The 17,404-nt window shown below is 37.7% G+C and overlaps 1 protein-coding gene across 1 annotated transcript in view; it reads right to left on the bottom strand.

The window, feature by feature from the left end:
• The window catches only part of ASZ1 (ankyrin repeat, SAM and basic leucine zipper domain containing 1), an 86,842-nt gene extending 70,115 nt beyond the window's left edge, over positions 1-16,727 (bottom strand). Inside the window, exons 1-4 of the mRNA XM_082400187.1 lie at positions 14,372-16,727; positions 13,899-13,998; positions 4,665-4,787; positions 2,531-2,642 (exon numbers count right to left, since the gene is read on the bottom strand). Coding sequence (XP_082256313.1) covers positions 2,531-2,642; positions 4,665-4,787; positions 13,899-13,998; positions 14,372-14,476 — 440 coding nt within the window. The 5' untranslated portion in view covers positions 14,477-16,727. The remainder of the gene's footprint in view (positions 1-2,530; positions 2,643-4,664; positions 4,788-13,898; positions 13,999-14,371) is intronic.
• Between the last annotated feature and the right edge of the window lie 677 nt (positions 16,728-17,404).

Raw genomic sequence — 17,404 nt, forward strand, 5'->3', positions numbered from 1 at the left:
GCACATGAAAAGCTGCTCAACATCACTAATCATTAGAGAAATGCAAATCAAAACCACAATGAGGTATCACCTCACACCAGTAAGAATGGGCATCATCAGAAAATCTACAAACAACAAATGCTGGAGAGGGTGTGGAGAAAAGGGAACCCTCTTGCACTGTTGGTGGGAATGTAAATTGATACAGCCACTATGGAGAACAGTGTGGAGGTTCCTTAAAAAACAAAAAATAGAATTACCATTACCATGACCCAGCAATCCCACTCCTGGGCATATACCCAGAGAAAACCGTAATTCCAAAAGACACATGCACGCCAATGTCCAATGCAGCACTATTTACAATATCCAGGTCATGGAAGCAACCTAAATGCCCATCGACAGACGAATGGATAAAGAAGTTGTGGGACATATATACAATGGAATATTACTCAGCCATAAAAAGAAACGAAATTGAGTTATTTGTAGTGAGGTGGATGGACCTAGAGACTGTCATACAGAGTGAAGTAAGTCAGAAAGAGAAAAACAAATATTGTATATTAACGCATGTATGTGGAACCTAGAAAAATGGTACAGATGAACCGGTTTGCAGGGCAGAAGTTGAGACACAGATGTAGAGAACAAACGTATGGACACCAAGGGGGGAAAGCCACGGGGGGGTGGGGATGGTGGTGTGCTGAATTGGGCCATTGGGACTGACATGTATACACTGATGTGTATAAAATCAATGACTAATAAGAACCTGCTGTATGAAAAAATAAATAAAATTCGAAAAAAAAAATTACAGCACCTGTTGAAGTTTACTTCAGTAAGGTATCCTGGAGTTCCTAATTTCAAGGTACAATCAGATTCAAAAGGTATACCTAACTAGGGATTATACTGTAAATGACAGAATAAAAGTTCCTGTGAATTGATTTGCTAAGAATTCGCAGGTAGTTTCTTTCCCAGTTCTTTTTAAATCTTTATTTGTTAAATACTGATTATCCACTCCATAAGCTTTGACTTTTCTCACACTAGATTTTTCAACCTTGGCACTTTTGACATTTTGGGATGGGCAATTCTTTGTTTTAAGGGGCTGTCCTACACACTGTAGGATGTTTAGTAGCATCCCTGGCCTCTATCCATTAGATGCCAGTAGCATCTCCCAGATGTGACAATCAAAAATGTCTCCAGGGACTTCCCTCGTGGCACAGTGCTTAAGAATCCGCCTGCCAATGCAGGGGACACGGGTTTGAGCCCTGGTAAGGGAAGACCCCACATGCCAAGGAGCAGCTAAGCCCGTGTGCCACAGCTACTGAACCTGCGCTCTAGAGCCCGCGTGCTGGAACTACTGAGCCTGCGTGCTGCAACTACTGAAGCCCGTGTGTGTAGAGCCCATGCTCTGCAACAAGAGAAGCCACCGCAATGAGAAGCCTGCGTCCCCACCACGATGAGTAGCCCCCATTTGCCACAACTACAGAAAGCCCGCGTGCAGCAACGAAGACCCAATGCAGCCAAAAAAAAAAAAGTCTGTAGGCTTTGCCAAAAATCCACTGGAAGACCAAATAGACCTTGCTTGAACCGCTCTACTAAATCAAAATCTCTGCCTCTCAGAAAAGATCTGGGAATTATCTACAGCTGTACAGTACTTTCCAAAGCTGCTATACAGGTCACAGAAACTAAGCTAAATTAGAAAAAAACTTCTAGAGTAAAGCCTAGTTACTTCTATATATCAGGCATTATAATTCTTTTCACACTAGACATTTTCTATGGGATGGGCTACTTCCCACTTGCTTCATTTTGAAGATTAAATAAAACAGAAAGAGCTTTAATAGGAAATTGGAGCCAGACAAGAAGGAAGTCAGTGATAGGAATTTGAAACAATCTGATTCATTTTTTTTTATTATTGACATTTTAACAGATGCAAGATACATTCACTGCATATCTTCTATGCATCTAGGCGCTATTACATATACAATATAGTTAACTGGAAAAGTCTTAGGAAAATGGAAACATTTTGATATATTATTTTGGAATTCATAGTATCTGTGTAAATTGTTTAGTGGGTCTGTGTTTTATAGAGAGAATACTAAGAGGCTTTACTATTATAGCTCAATTATCATATTCTTTTGAGTGTGTAATTCAAAGGAAAATGATACAGTTTATTGTCATACTTTCCCTCTCATTCAACTTCTTAGGACATTCCTCTAAATATTAAAAATAGAAAGACTACTTTGATGACATGCCCTTCCTTTGATACTCTTATACAATTGGAACCATGACCTTATGACTTATTTTCATTCATCAGCTTTATGGCCAAGTAAACACACACTGCTCATGATGTTTAAAAAATCATGCTGTCAACTGGAGAAAGCCCTCGCACAGAAACGAAGACCCAACACAGCCTAAATAAATTAAAAAAAAAAAAAAAAAAAAAGTTCAACTCATTTAAAAAAAAAAAAAATCATGCTGTCAAGTGTTTAACATAATCAAACAAAAGGCTGATAATCAAAGAAAAGTATCTTCATCATTTTTGAACAAATAGTAAGGTTCTTACCTACAAGCAACATTTGGATCAGCATTTCTTGAAAGTAGTAGCTCTACACACTTCAAGATCTGTTCCTCTGAGCCACGAGCAGAACATGCAGTTATCAAAATAGTTTGCTTATCTATAGTGAAAGGAAAGGTGAGGAAAACCCCATACACATCAGAAAGTGTATCTAATTAACTTCTTTTACCATTCAAAAGATTCTAAATATTTATTGCATTCTTAAAATTCTATAACCTATTTCCAAATCTCTTGTTCTTAGCAGGTAACTCTTTGTATTCCTTCACCAAAAAATGAGCTCAGGGATGAACTATCAATTTCCAAAGTATATCTACAATTCATTTACTAATTTCCTTTCCCTATTCTCATTTCTTCAAGAGAATAGGAAAGTGGTTCAGAGTATGGGCTCTGTGGAGATTTACTGCCTGGAGTTGAATAGTTTTTGATTGATTAAAGTATGCCTTGAACACATGGTTAAAAAACAATGATTGATATTCTCTGATTTCACTTCTTTAGCCCTCACTGATTTGACCACTCACTGAAATCTGGCTTATGCCCAAACTATCCTACTGAAGATGTCCTAACTGCTACATGTATTGGTTTCTTTTTAGTCCTTTTGTACTTGATCTCTCTTAGCCCATCCCATTTCCTAAAACTCTTCTTCCCTTGGCTCCTATGGCATCAGTGGAGATCAGGGTAAATTAAAAAACAAAACAAAACAAAAAACAATTCTCAAGTAAGAATTGGGGAATTAAAAATAGGTCATGCCAGCCACGGCTTACATTTGTGGTTCAATATTGACCAAATATAGAAATATAGATTCTGGTCCCAGTTCTGTCACTAATAAACTGTGATTCCAGTGATATCTTAGTAGACCTAACTTACATATAAGAAGCTAAAGTCTGCCCTCTACCTGAGGGGGCCCGTGGGATACATAAAATAATTTATGTGAACATGCTGGGCAAAATATAAAGTGTTTTATAACTGAAAGGTATCCCTCTTATTACAAGAAGCAGAGAAAGAAAACTATTAATCAGTTTTTTGAGCACAACATTTTATACACTTTCAAAAATCTCATTTCTAAGTATAGCTTTCATTGGGAGATTTTTTTTTTTTTCTTTTTAGGCCACGCCATGTGGCATGTGGGATCTTAGTTCCCCAACCAGGGATTGAACCTGTGCCCCCTGCATTGGGAGAGGAGTCTTAACCACTGGACCACCAGGGAAGTCCCTGGGTGATATTTTTCTTTTTTTCCCCTGGGTGATATTTTTAAATGACACAATAAGAAAAACCTACCACAGCAGCAGATTAAACATAAAATTGTCAATAAGACAAGAATTTATATAAAATATATAAATGAGAAAAAAATAGAAATGATTTTACAAATATCTAATGTAGTACAAAATTAATATGAAAATTAATTCTAAAATGAAACCTATACCTGAATTATGAAATGAACTGTCTATTGGAAACATGTAAAAAATAATCAGTAATTCAATATAATAATTAAATAGCATTTGCACATATACTCTTATTCTTCAAAAGCAATCAAAGCACTACTGACAAAGACAGAAACAAATGGATTTAATAAATTATCTTTGAAACAACTTTAAGTGATATAATTCAGAGTTGAGTTGTAACTTCCAAAGACTGATTTTCAAGCAATTTTCCACTAAATTATCAGCTTTTCAGTGTTTTCTTTCAGTGCATTTTACCTTAAAAATAACCAAAACTCTCTAGCATAGAAGTTAAAGGTATATAGTAAGAACACAACCATTTATAACAATAATATAAATGGAATATATCTCTTTGGATAGAAGGTTTTTCAAAATATCTATGGTTTCTAATTGGGTTTTTTATGTTGTTTATAGAAGATTTTTTTAAAAAACTAATTTTTTTCACTTTGTATAATAGCTGCTTGGGAATCAAGAAAATCACAGTAAAGATAATCAGTTAAGTTACCTCAAATATCTTAACCTTATTTCGATTTTTTTCAAGAGCAAAGGTTTACTTTAAAGTGAATTTATGAAAACAGAGCCTGGAAAGTATATATCACCACCCCCAAACAGAATATAATTAGGCTTCTAAACAGAAAAATATACAAAGTACATTTTCACATATTTAAATATTTAAAACATCTTACCCTTATCAAAGCTTGCATTAGCACCTCTGTCCAAAAGGACCCGAAGCAGCGCTACGTTGGAAACACTGGCAGCATACATAAGGGGAGTCCACCCATAGCGAAAGCTGAACTCTACACTGATGCCTGTCAATATAAAGACAAGGTTTTAAAACCTCCCCTACCAAAAAAAAAATCACTGTCACCTTAATATGTTTAAAGTACTTCACATAGTGACATACACTGTGTACTTTATAATGGAAGGGAATTTCTTGGTAATAATGGGCTTCAGAAAAATAGAAAATTATATGAACTTTGATAAAAAAAGCTAACTTCAGTTTCACTATAGTTCACTTCAGGTTCACTATTTTCCAAGAGATTGAATCTGTCAAATGTTTTTTCATATAATATATATTTATATTAGAACAGGTTTTTACATGCTGCCTTTTTCTCTCTAGGGCAGTTGGAAAAAGTTTCACAGATATAAACTGTCTTTTTAGTTAGAATATTATCATACATCTCTATGGTGGCAAATACCAAATATATTCCTTATTAAAACTCTTTTACCTTCCTTCCCAATGCAAAATTTAACCATGGGTTACTGGCCAAACATAAGGTTAAAAAGGTAGGTTAGGGCTAAGAAATGTAGACTATAGTTTGTGATCCAGGGATTTACATAATTATATTCGTATTATAAAGAAAATGGAGAAGCAAGAAAAACTACAATCCTGCAGCCTGTGGACCAAAAACCACAGTTACAGAAAGATAGAGAAGATGAAAAGGCAGAGGGCTATGTACCAGATGAAGGAACAAGAAAAAACCCCAGAAAAACAACTAAATGAAGTGGAGATAGGCAACCTTGCAGAAAAAGAATTCAGAATAATGATAGTGAAGATGATCCAGGACCTCGGAATAAGAATGGAGGCAAAGATTGAGAAGATGCAAGAAATGATTAACAAAGACCTAGAAGAATTAAAGAACAAACAAACAGAGATGACCAATACAATAACTGAAATGAAAACTACACTAGAAGGAATCAATAGCAGAATAACTGAGGCAGAAGAACGGATAAGTGACCTGGAAGACAGAATGCTGGAATTCACTGCTGCGGAACAGACTAAAGAAAAAAGAATGAAAAGAAATGAAGACAGCCTAAGAGAGCTCTGGGACAACATTAAACGCAACAACATTCGCATTATAGGGGTCCCAGAAGGAGAAGAGAGAGAGAAAGGACCAGAGAAAATATTTGAAGAGATTATAGTCGAAAACTTCCCTAACATGGGAAAGGAAATAGCCACCCCAGTCCAGGAAGCGCAGAGAGTCCCATACAGAATAAACCCAAGGAGAAACACGCCAAGACACATATTAATCAAAGTGGCAAAAATTAAAGACAAAGAAAAATTATTGAAAGCAGCAAGGGAAAAACGACAAATAACATACAAGGGAACTCCCATAAGGTTAACAGCTGATTTCTCAGCAGAAACTCTGCAAGCCAGAAGGGAGTGGCATGATATACTTAAAGTGATGAAAGGGAAGAACCTACAACCAAGATTACTCTACCCGGCAAGGATCTCATTTAGATTTGATGGAGAAATCAAAAGCTTTACAGACAAGCAAAAGCTAAGAGAATTCAGCACCACCAAACCAGCTCTACAACAAATGCTAAAGGAACTTCTCTAAGTGGGAAACACAAGAGAAGAAAAGGACCTACAAAAACAAACCCAAAACAATTAAGAAAATGGTCATAGGAACATACATATCGATAATTACCTTAAACGTGAATGGATTAAATGCCCCAACCAAAAGACATAGACTGGCTGAATGGATACAAAAACAAGACCCATATATATGCTGTCTACAAGAGACCCACTTTAGACCTAGGGACACATACAGACTGAAAGTGAGGGGATGGAAAAAGATATTCCATGCAAATGGAAATCAAAAGAAAGCTGGAGTAGCTATACTCATATCAGATAAAATAGACTTTAAAATAAAGAATGTTACAAGAGACAAGGAAGGACACTACATAATGATCCAGGGATCAATCCAAGAAGAAGATATAACAATTATAAATATATATGCACCCAACATAGGAGCACCTCAATACATAAGGCAACTGCTAACAGCTATAAAAGAGGAAATCGACAGTAACACAATAATAGTGGGGGACTTTAACACTTCACTTACACCAATGGACAGATCATCCAAAATGAAAACAAATAAGGAAACAGAAGCTTTAAATGACACAATAGACCAGATAGATTTAATTGATATATATAGGACATTCCATCCAAAAACAGCAGATTACACGTTCTTCTCAAGTGCACACGGAACATTCTCCAGGATAGATCACATCTTGGGTCACAAATCAAGCCTCGGTAAATTTAAGAAAATTGAAATCATATCAAGCATCTTTTCTGACCACAACGCTATGAGATTAGAAATGAATTACAGGGAAAAAAACGTAAAAAAGACAAACACATGGAGGCTAAACAATACGTTACTAAATAACCAAGAGATCACTGAAGAAATCAAAGAGGAAATAAAAAAATACCTAGAGACAAATGACAATGAAAACACGACGACCCAAAACCTACGGGATGCAGCAAAAGCGGTTCTAAGAGGGAAGTTTATAGCTATACAAGCCTACCTAAAGAAACAAGAAAACTCTCAAGTAAACAATCTAACCTTACACCTAAAGAAACTAGAGAAAGAAGAACAAACAAAACCCAAAGTTAGCAGAAGGAAAGAAATCATAAAGATCAGAGCAGAAATAAATGAAATAGAAACAAAGAAAGCAATAGCAAAGATCAATAAAACTAAAAGTTGGTTCTTTGAGAAGATAAACAAAATTGATAAGCCATTAGTCAGACTCATCAAGAAAAAGAGGGAGAGGACTCAAATCAATAAAATCAGAAATGAAAAAGGAGAAGTTACAACAGACACCGCAGAAATACAAAGCATCCTAAGAGACTACTACAAGCAACTTTATGCCAATAAAATGGACAACCTGGAAGAAATGGACAAATTCTTAGAAAGGTATAACCTTCCAAGACTGAACCAGGAAGAAACAGAAAATATGAACAGACCAATCACAAGTAATGAAATTGAAACAGTGATTAAAAATCTTCCAAAAAACAAAAGTCCAGGACCAGATGGCTTCACAGGTGAATTCTATCAAACATTTAGAGAAGAGCTAACACCCATCCTTCTCAAACTCTTCCCAAAAATTGCAGAGGAAGGAACACTCCCAGACTCATTCTATGAGGCCACCATCACCCTGATACCAAAACCAGACAAAGACACTACAAAAAAAGAAAATTACAGACCAGTATCACTGATGAATATAGATGCAAAAATCCTCAACAAAATACTAGCAAACAGAATCCAACAACACGTTAAAAGGATCATACACCACGATCAAGTGGGATTTATCCCAGGGATGCAAGGATTCTTCAATATATGCAAATCAATCAATGTGATACACCATATTAACAAATTGAAGAATAAAAACCATATGATCATCTGAATAGATGCAGAAAAAGCTTTTGACAAAATTCAACACCCATTTCTGATAAAAACTCTCCAGAAAGTGGGCATAGAGGGAACCTACCTCAACATAATAAAGGCCATATATGACAAACTGACAGCAAACATCATTCTCAATGGTGAAAAACTGAAAGCATTTCCTCTAAGATCAGGAACGAGACAAGGATGTCCACTCTCACCACTATTATTCAACATAGTTCTGGAAGTCCTAGCCACGGCAATCAGAGAAGAAAAGGAAATAAAAGGAATACAAATTGGAAAAGAAGAAGTAAAACTGTCACTGTTTGCGGATGACATGATACTATACATAGAGAATCCTAAAACTGCCACCAGAAAACTGCTAGAGCTAATTAATGAATATGGTAAAGTTGCAGGATACAAAATTAATGCACAGAAATCTCTTGCATTCCTATACACTAATGATGAAATACCTGAAAGAGAAATTAAGGAAACACTCCCATTTATCATTGCAACAAAAAGAATAAAATACCTAGGAATAAACCTACCTAGGGAGACAAAAGACCTGTATGCAGAAAACTATAAGACACTGATGAAAGAAATTAAAGATGATACCAACAGATGGAGAGATATGCCATGTTCTTGGATTGGAAGAATCAACATTGTGAAAATGACTATACTACCCAAAGCAATCTACAGATTCAATGCAATCCTTATCAAATTACCAATGGCATTTTTTACGGAGCTAGAACAAATCATCTTAAAATTTGTATGGAGACACAAAAGACCCCGAATAGCCAAAGCAGTCTTGAGGGAAAAAAATGGAGCTGGAGGAATCAGACTCCCTGACTTCAGATTATACTACAAAGCTACAGTAATCAAGACAATATGGGACTGGCAGAAAAACAGAAGCATAGATCAATGGAACAAGATAGAAAGCCCAGAGATTAACCCACGCACCTATGGTCAACTAATCTATGACAAAGGAGGCAAAGATATACAATGGAGAAAAGACAGTCTCTTCAATAAGTGGTGCTGGGAAAACTGGACAGCTACATGTAAAAGAATGAAATTAGAATACTCCCTAACACCATACACAAAAATAAACTCAAAATGGATTAGAGACCTAAATATAAGACTGGACACTATAAAACTCTTAGAGGAAAACATAGGAAGAACACTCTTTGACATAAATCACAGCAAGATCTTTTTTGATCCACCTCCTAGAGTAATGGAAATAAAAACAAAAATAAACAAGTGGAACCTAATGAAACTTCAAAGCTTTTGCACAGCAAAGGAAACCATAAACAAGATGAAAAGACAACCCTCAGAATGGGAGAAAATATTTGCAAATGAATCAACGGACAAAGGATTAATCTCCAAAATATATAAACAGCTCATTCAGCTCAATATTAAAGAAACAAACACCCCAATCCAAAAATGGGCAGAAGACCTAAATAGACATTTCTCCAAAGAAGACATACCGACGGCCACGAAGCACATGAAAAGATGCTCAACATCACTAATTATTAGAGAAATGCAAATCAAAACTACAATGAGGTATCACCTCACACCAGTTAGAATGGGCATCATCAGAAAATCTACAAACAACAAATGCTGGAGAGGGTGTGGAGAAAAGGGAAACCTCTTGCACTGTTGGTGGGAATGTAAATTGATACAGCCACTATGGAGAACAGTATGGAGGTTCCTTAAAAAACTAAAAATAGAATTACCATATGACCCAGCAATCCCACTACTGGGCATATACCCGGAGAAAACCGTAATTCAAAAAGACACATGCACCCGAATGTTCATTGCAGCACTATTTACAATAGCCAGGTCATGGAAGCAACCTAAATGCCCATCAACAGACGAATGGATAGAGAAGTTGTGGTACATATATACAATGGAATATTACTCAGCCATAAAAAGGAACGAAATTGAGTCATTTGTTGAGACGTGGATGGATCTAGAGACTGTCATACAGAGTGAAGTAAGTCAGAAAGAGAAAAACAAATATCGTATATTAATGCATGTATGTGGAACCTAGAAAAATGGTACAGATGAGCCAGTTTGCAGGGCAGAAGTTGAGACACAGATGTAGAGAATGGACATATGGACACCAAGGGGGGAAAACTGCGGTGGGGTGTGCTGAATTGGGCGATTGGGATTGACATGTATACACTGATGTGTATAAAATTAATGCCTAATAAGAACCTGCAGTATAAAAAAACAAACAAAACAACTAATACTAAACTTTCATTGGGTTATTTGTATGGAAATATGTTAACATAAATGTTTCAGACATTACATGAATTTCTAAAAATCTTATATTTGTATTTTTATGAAAATATGTATGGGAAAAAAAAAAAAAAAAAGAAAATGTAGGTACCACTGTTGAGAGTGGGATAGGAGGCAGGGAGAACCGGTTATGAGGCTGGAAGTCCATGCAAAAGTCAGAGCAAGGGCAGCAGAGAAAAAGAAGAAGAAATCCAAAAGGACATTTCAAAGGCAGGGTTATTGGAATTTAAAATTACTTTGAGGAAGAGGAGTGTTGGAAAAGAACAAATAGAAAATAACTTTCAAGTTCTGCTTTGGACAAATGAATGAAACAGTGAGCTAGAATAAGGAGAGGCACAGAAGAGATATCAGGCCTGAGGAGCAGGATAAAGTTTTAAATAGCCACCATCCAGAATCAGACAGAAAGGGATGGATAGTAACTGTTAAGAAACAATGAGAGCCAGCTGACCTTAAAATCCTCAAATCAATCATTAACGGTACAAATCCCTGAAGTCATCTGATTTCCACACCACCCCCCCCCACCACCACCAATAGCACTGATTGGTTTACTCACATAAAAAAGAAAAAAAAAATGGTTGAACTAATCTAGATTTGGATCTAAGACTGGGGAGGAGCATAGAAGATATGATACAAGGACAAGATTATAAAAAGGCAGTGAACATAACCCATTAAATTTATGTAAAGCCTTTGCTATAAAGAGATCAAGATATAAGTGGCAAACTCTCTTCAACCTAAGAAATATCTGCTAATCTTAAGAAAAGAAAAAAAAAACAGAACGTTTTTCTGTTTCAAAGAAGGAACACTTGTATGTGAAAACCACTGAATATAGGCTTCCTTTAATACCTTATAATTTACAGGTTGTAGTCTCTGGCTCTAAAGTGTTCCATCTGCAAAGATGAAGGTCATATCACTGAAGGAATGCAAACTTGTTAGGGAGAACTCACTTTTTTTCTGTAGGAACACTAAGTTATTGAAAGACTATATTTGTCAAATTCCCAATTGTCTAACTTTAATTGATATAAGGTGCATGATAATTCCTAGGAGAAAACAACAGAAAACTATCTTAGTACATATATATATATACTGCTGGCCCAACTTGTCTTCTCTAACAAATTTTCCTCTTTAAATTGCTGCAACTGAAAGCATATGAATGAGATCAGAGAAAAGATCATTTTGTTTTCTCATTATTCTTTTCTTATTGACATTACTGCTCAAATTGTGACAGCAAAAGTAAAAAGGAAAAGATGTGACGATAAAGCTAAGCAAATGTGGCATTTTAGTATAAAAATTCTTAATAATCATCACCTCTAAGCTCAAAAAAGTAAATTATTAAGCACATATTATGTTCTAAGCATAATGCAAAAAAGATAAGTTTAAAAGGATTGACACAATATATTTTTATAGCTCAAAAACATTCAAAATAACACTAAATTGTTTGGGGGTATATACATATAGTAAAAGTATAAAGACGTACATAGGAATAATAAATACCAGCTATAGGAGAGTGGTAATCTCCAGGGGGAAAAAGATAAGTCGCCATACATTTTTTGAATGTCTAAAATATTTAATAATTTAAAGAGAACTGAAAATGTTAGTGCATAGCAGAAGAACAAAAACCAAAGACTGCTAAAAATGGCTGACTCAAAAGGAGGTTTCATTTTTTTTATTAAACTTCCAACTGGTGCAGGAATATGTATGGCTTTAAAAGGCAAACAAGTAAAAATATTTTTTAAAGTGTTAAATAATGACATGTGGAAGGAAATCAGGAAGTACTAAAACAAGAGTTACGTGTGAAAATGAGACTTCAGGGGTAATACGGGTGAAAGTGGGGACAAAGGTGTTTCTCTACTTATACCTACTTGTTATTGTTTTTTTAAAAGGAAGTTTAAATTTTTTTGTAATTAAAGACAAATTTTAAAAGGCTGACGAAATACTTTACCAGTAGGCTCTTTTCAAGTCCTTTCAAGAGCCTCCGACACTTCATTGCACCTAGTACCACTACTCCGAAGGCAAACTCGCTTTTCTAAAACAAATTTCTGCTTATTCCATCCCATCCAACACTATGCACACTCCTGCATGTGTTCATATCCTAGTATTAGGCCTCTTTCAGTTATTCCAATTTGATTCAATTTAATTTTTTAATTATAAATTCAAGTTCCATTGTCCACAAAGTTACAGGATCCTTCTTGTTAACAACAGCTAATATTTATATAATGCCTATATGTTCTAAGACCTGTATATAGTCTATCATTTTAATCACCCCCCCCCAAAAAAAAACCCTTTGATACAGTGCATCCCGGTTTTTAAAAGGGGGTAATTGAAGTTTAGGAAGTTTCCTAACTTGGTCAAGATTACAGAGCCATCAAGTGGCAGGGCTAATAATCAAACCCAGAACTGTACTGTTTCCAAAATGATTTACTTTCCAATAAACCATGCATCTCTAGCATAGAAGGAAAACATTTTGCTATATACAATTTTGTGTGTGAATGTTTTGTATTTACAGGTAGACAGTAGATGCTTGTTACTCCTTTGATAATTTCAGTCATTATCAACAACTCACATTTCCATGTCAAGGTAATTTAAAAAAATAATATTTAATTTAATACACAGAAAAATGTCATGGGACCCAAGACAGAATTATAATGTTTTTATAAAGAAATAGATGCTCTGGAAGTTCAAATGACTTTCCCAAGGAAGCACACTGAGTAGGCGATAGGCTGGAAGAGGTATCCAGATAGATTCCTACTTCATTCTCATTCACACACTGACACAACCAACACAGGCAAAGAACATTAACTAAAATGTACATAACTAGAAACAATTCTTGATAAACACATAATAATAATTATAGACAAGTAAATGCTGAGCAAAGTAAGTAAGGATTATCAAAGTGGGGTAGGATTAGTCTGACTAGACCTTTTGAAGGAGGTGGAACAACTGATGGACGGTGTCAGTGTGGCATTCCAAATTTGTGTTAGAGGAAGAAAATAAGGCAGAGAGAACTGAGTCAAGTAAGACATGTAGGACACTTGAGATACTAACATTCACTGTGCTTCCATTAGAAAAACAACTCAAACCTTTTTTTTTTTTTTTTTTTTAAATTTATTTATTTATGGCTGTGCTGGGTCCTCATCCCCCTGCGAGGGCCCTCTCCAGTTGCGGCAAGCGGGGGCCCCCCTCATCGCAGTGCACAGGCCTCCCACCATCACAGCCTCTCCCGCTGCGGAGCACAGGCTCCAGACGCGCAGGCCCAGCAATCGTGGCCCACGGGCCAAGCCGCTCCGCGGCATGTGGGATCCTCCCGGACCAGGGCTCGAACCCGCGTCCCCTGCCCCGGCAGACAGACTCCCAACCCCTGCACCACCAGGGAAGCCCTCAAACCTTTTAAAATAAGGAATCCTTGTGAACTGAGACAGCTGTGTTAGGTTGAAACTGTCCCTTAATTCTCACCAGAATCCAGGAGCTCCTCGACCAATGAAACATCTCCTGTGGTCAAAGCTTTCTTAAATGTTTCATGCTTTTCTTCAATGGGTAACGGTCCTTTTAATTTCTAAAAAAGCAGAAAGTTAAAAAATTTTCCTGTTACACATACTTTCATTTCCACTGCATCTGGAAACAATAATGATCGGGTTTTGGTACATCTTTTTTTTGGGGGGTAGAGGGTGGGGGGAGGTAACATCCAAAGTTTGTGACTAACTCATAACTAAAATTATCTTTGCGTTATGATGGGTCCAAACCTAAGTAAAGAGCTACATCGACAACCTAAAGAAGCGCATTTTAGGGAAACTGCGAATTGGTTTGCAGTCCAAAAGCCTGTATTTACACTGGAAAAAAAGTTAGGGAAACACAGGCGAGGAAGTATGAGGTTTCATGGCCAGGGAAGGCCGATCCAGGTGCGGCCAAGACAAGTCCTCCTTTGCTACCTGAGCTGCCCGGTCGAGATACCCAATCTCCCAGCCGTCATCCTCGCTCTCGCTACTCTCGCCTCCACCGGCCACTGCCAGACCGCGGAAGGGGCCTGCAGCCATGCCCGCCGGCCAGGTCCCTACAGAATCGGCCGCACGCCCGCCCACACGCCCGCTCTCTCTGCGCCTGCGCACCGGGGAGCGCGTAAGGCTGCGCGGGAAGGCTGTGCGGGCAAGCGCGACGCGCTGGCGTTGGGGCCTTGGGCCCTCGGGCGCAGGCGCGTGAGCGCGCGCAGTGCCCCGGGTTCATTCCCGCCAGTCGTAAGCCCTTGGGAGAGGAAAAGTGGCCCGTGTGGCGGGGTGAGCGGAGCTGACCTCCTGGCCAGCGCTTCCAATTCCTTTCGGGGGTCTTACCCTACATTCTGTTTAGGGTATTTGCTTAATGAAATTCTTGCTCTTTAAGGAATGCCCCACTTGTGGTAGGAGCAGAATGGGGATTTAAATGACGCGTAAGACTAGGCTTTCGCTTCCATTCCCTTTACCTGTCCCCCTGCCACTGTCCACTGTCAAACATGCGTCCCCTGGCCAATGCTGTTGGCTAGAATATACCTCCCTGAGAAGCATCACCTATACGTTCAAGGAGCCGGCAGATAAATGGGAGCCGACAAAGGAACCAGGAGAATTCTTTAAATTTCATGTGATCTCAGATCTCATCGTAGATTTAGAAACTTCGGAACATCAAACACTCTCCCAGATGGGTAGTGTAGATGCCTTAAAGGAAATAATCGAGGAAGGGGAGGAGTGGGGAAGAGAGTGCATCAAAACAGCTGGGAAAAAGAAATGATTTAAACTTTCGGAAAGTAAACACAAGCAACTCCAGGTGAAAGCGGCCCAAACTCACTTTTCTGCGTCTATTCCAGCTTCTAGATGAAATATTGGTAACACAGTGATTATCTTTGCCACCAGAGGAAAGTAGACCTATCAACGAGTAGGGCACATGTATGTACCTAAAGATAATTTTAAAAGAATGTAGCCATGCACCATTCTTAGAAAGTTTTACAATATTTTTTTCCCCTTAAGAGGTCTTTGGTGTAAGATTTTGAAATTATTTACTTCAGAGATTTTCACGGATAAGTATTTTTAAGTAGTGTGGTTATTTGGGGGCAAGGTCTGTCTTTCTAAATGCATTCATTCCATAAATGTTATGCATCACTGAGCACAGCCAGGCATAACTAAGTTAGGGGAGAAAACATCAAAGACAAACCAAGCTGCCTCGTGGAACTAACATTTTAACGAATAAAGGCAGTAAGCAAGTAAACAAACAGGATTATTGAAGATTGTAAGTGACCCAAGGAAATAAACAAGTGCTCAGTTTCTGGAATTGCATCACTTAGGGTGTTTCCCAGCCAAATCACTTACTATCAGGAGCTGTGTGCTGTTGGGCAATGTACTTAGCATCTTTCTTCATCAGTTCCCTTATCTGTAAAATGGAGATTATGATGGTACCCATCATATAGAGTTGTTTGGAAGATTAAATAAAGTAGTGGGCTTGGAATAGAGCCAGTCTCAGTGTAAGAGGTAAATAAATCTTAGCTAGTACTATTATTATTATTTTAAATAGGGTAGTTGACCTGAGCAGAGTCATGAATGACAAGAAGGAGCCGGCCATAAAAAGTGAGAGAGCAGAGCTTTCTTGGTGGAGGAGATGGCTAGTACCAAGGCCCTAAGGCAGGAAAAACCTTGGACCAAGGCCTGGGACTAGGGTGGGGCAAGTGAAGACCCTAGGGAGAAAAATTTAAGAGACACTCTTAAGAGCCTGTAAGTTCTTCTATTTTGCACTCTAGGTGTCTCATTTACTTTACCTTGTCCCTGCCCTGCTTGGACCAGAAAGGCCTGAGGCTGGAGCTTCGCTGAAGGAAGGGGTATGTGATGAGAGGACCTGTTGGCCTTAAGCAAGGATTTTTAGATTTTACTGTAAGAGCAATTGGACACTGAAATATTTTTAAACTGATAAAAGTCATGTTCTGGTGTGTGTGTATGTATATATGTGTCTATTTAAAGATACTCAAATTCTTTTGTAGAGAAGGTTTTTGGTATGAGCATCTGGCTAAACAGTGGTGCCATTTACTAAGATGGGGGAAGATCATAGGATAAACGTGAAGATGGAATGAGCATCCCAAAATTAACATATTCAATATCAAACACTCAAATGTAGCTGTCAGGTGGGTAGTTGGGTGTTCAACTATGGAGCTCAGGAGAAAGGCTGATCTTGGAGATATAAATTATGGAGTTATCTACACATAATTGATTTTTAAAACTTTGGGAATTTATCCAGCAAGAGTTTTTGTAAATATAGATGCTATAGACTAAATGTTTGTGTTCCCCAGCCCCGCCTCCCCCCCCCCCCCCGGCCCCACAAAATTCATACGTTGAAACCTGATCCCCCAAATGATAGTATTTGGAGGTGGGACCTTTGGGAGGTGATTAGCTCATTAGGGTGGAGCCCTCACGAATGGGATTAGTGCCATGAAAGAGACCCCAGAGAACTCTCTTGTCCTACCATGTGAGGACACAAGAAGAAGGTGCCCTATGAATGAGGTAGTAAGCTCTCACCAGGCACTGAATCTGCCAGTGCCTTGGTCTTGGACTTCTCAGCCTCCAGAACTGTGAGAAATAAATTTCTGTTATTTTAAACCACCCAATCTATGGTATTCTGTTATAGCAGCCTGAACAGACTATAACAATAGATAAGATTAATCTAAAACTTATGTGGAAAGGCAAAGGAACTAGACAGCTTAAACATTCTGAGAAAGATGAATAAAGTAGGAGGAATTATCCTACTTGATTTTAAGACTTATCATGTAGCTAGCTACAGTAATCAGGACTATACTGTATTGGAGAAGGAATAGAATGGAACAGAGAACCTGGAAATAGACCCATGTAAATAAGACCAAATGGTTTTTGACAAAGGTGAAAGAGCAGTTAAGTGGAGGAAGGATGGTCTTCAACAGATGATGCTGGATCAACTGAATATCCATAGGTAAAAAAAGT

The sequence above is a fragment of the Balaenoptera borealis genome (assembly GCF_965194805.1).
Source record: "Balaenoptera borealis genome assembly, chromosome: 7".
NCBI lineage: Eukaryota > Metazoa > Chordata > Mammalia > Artiodactyla > Balaenopteridae > Balaenoptera > Balaenoptera borealis.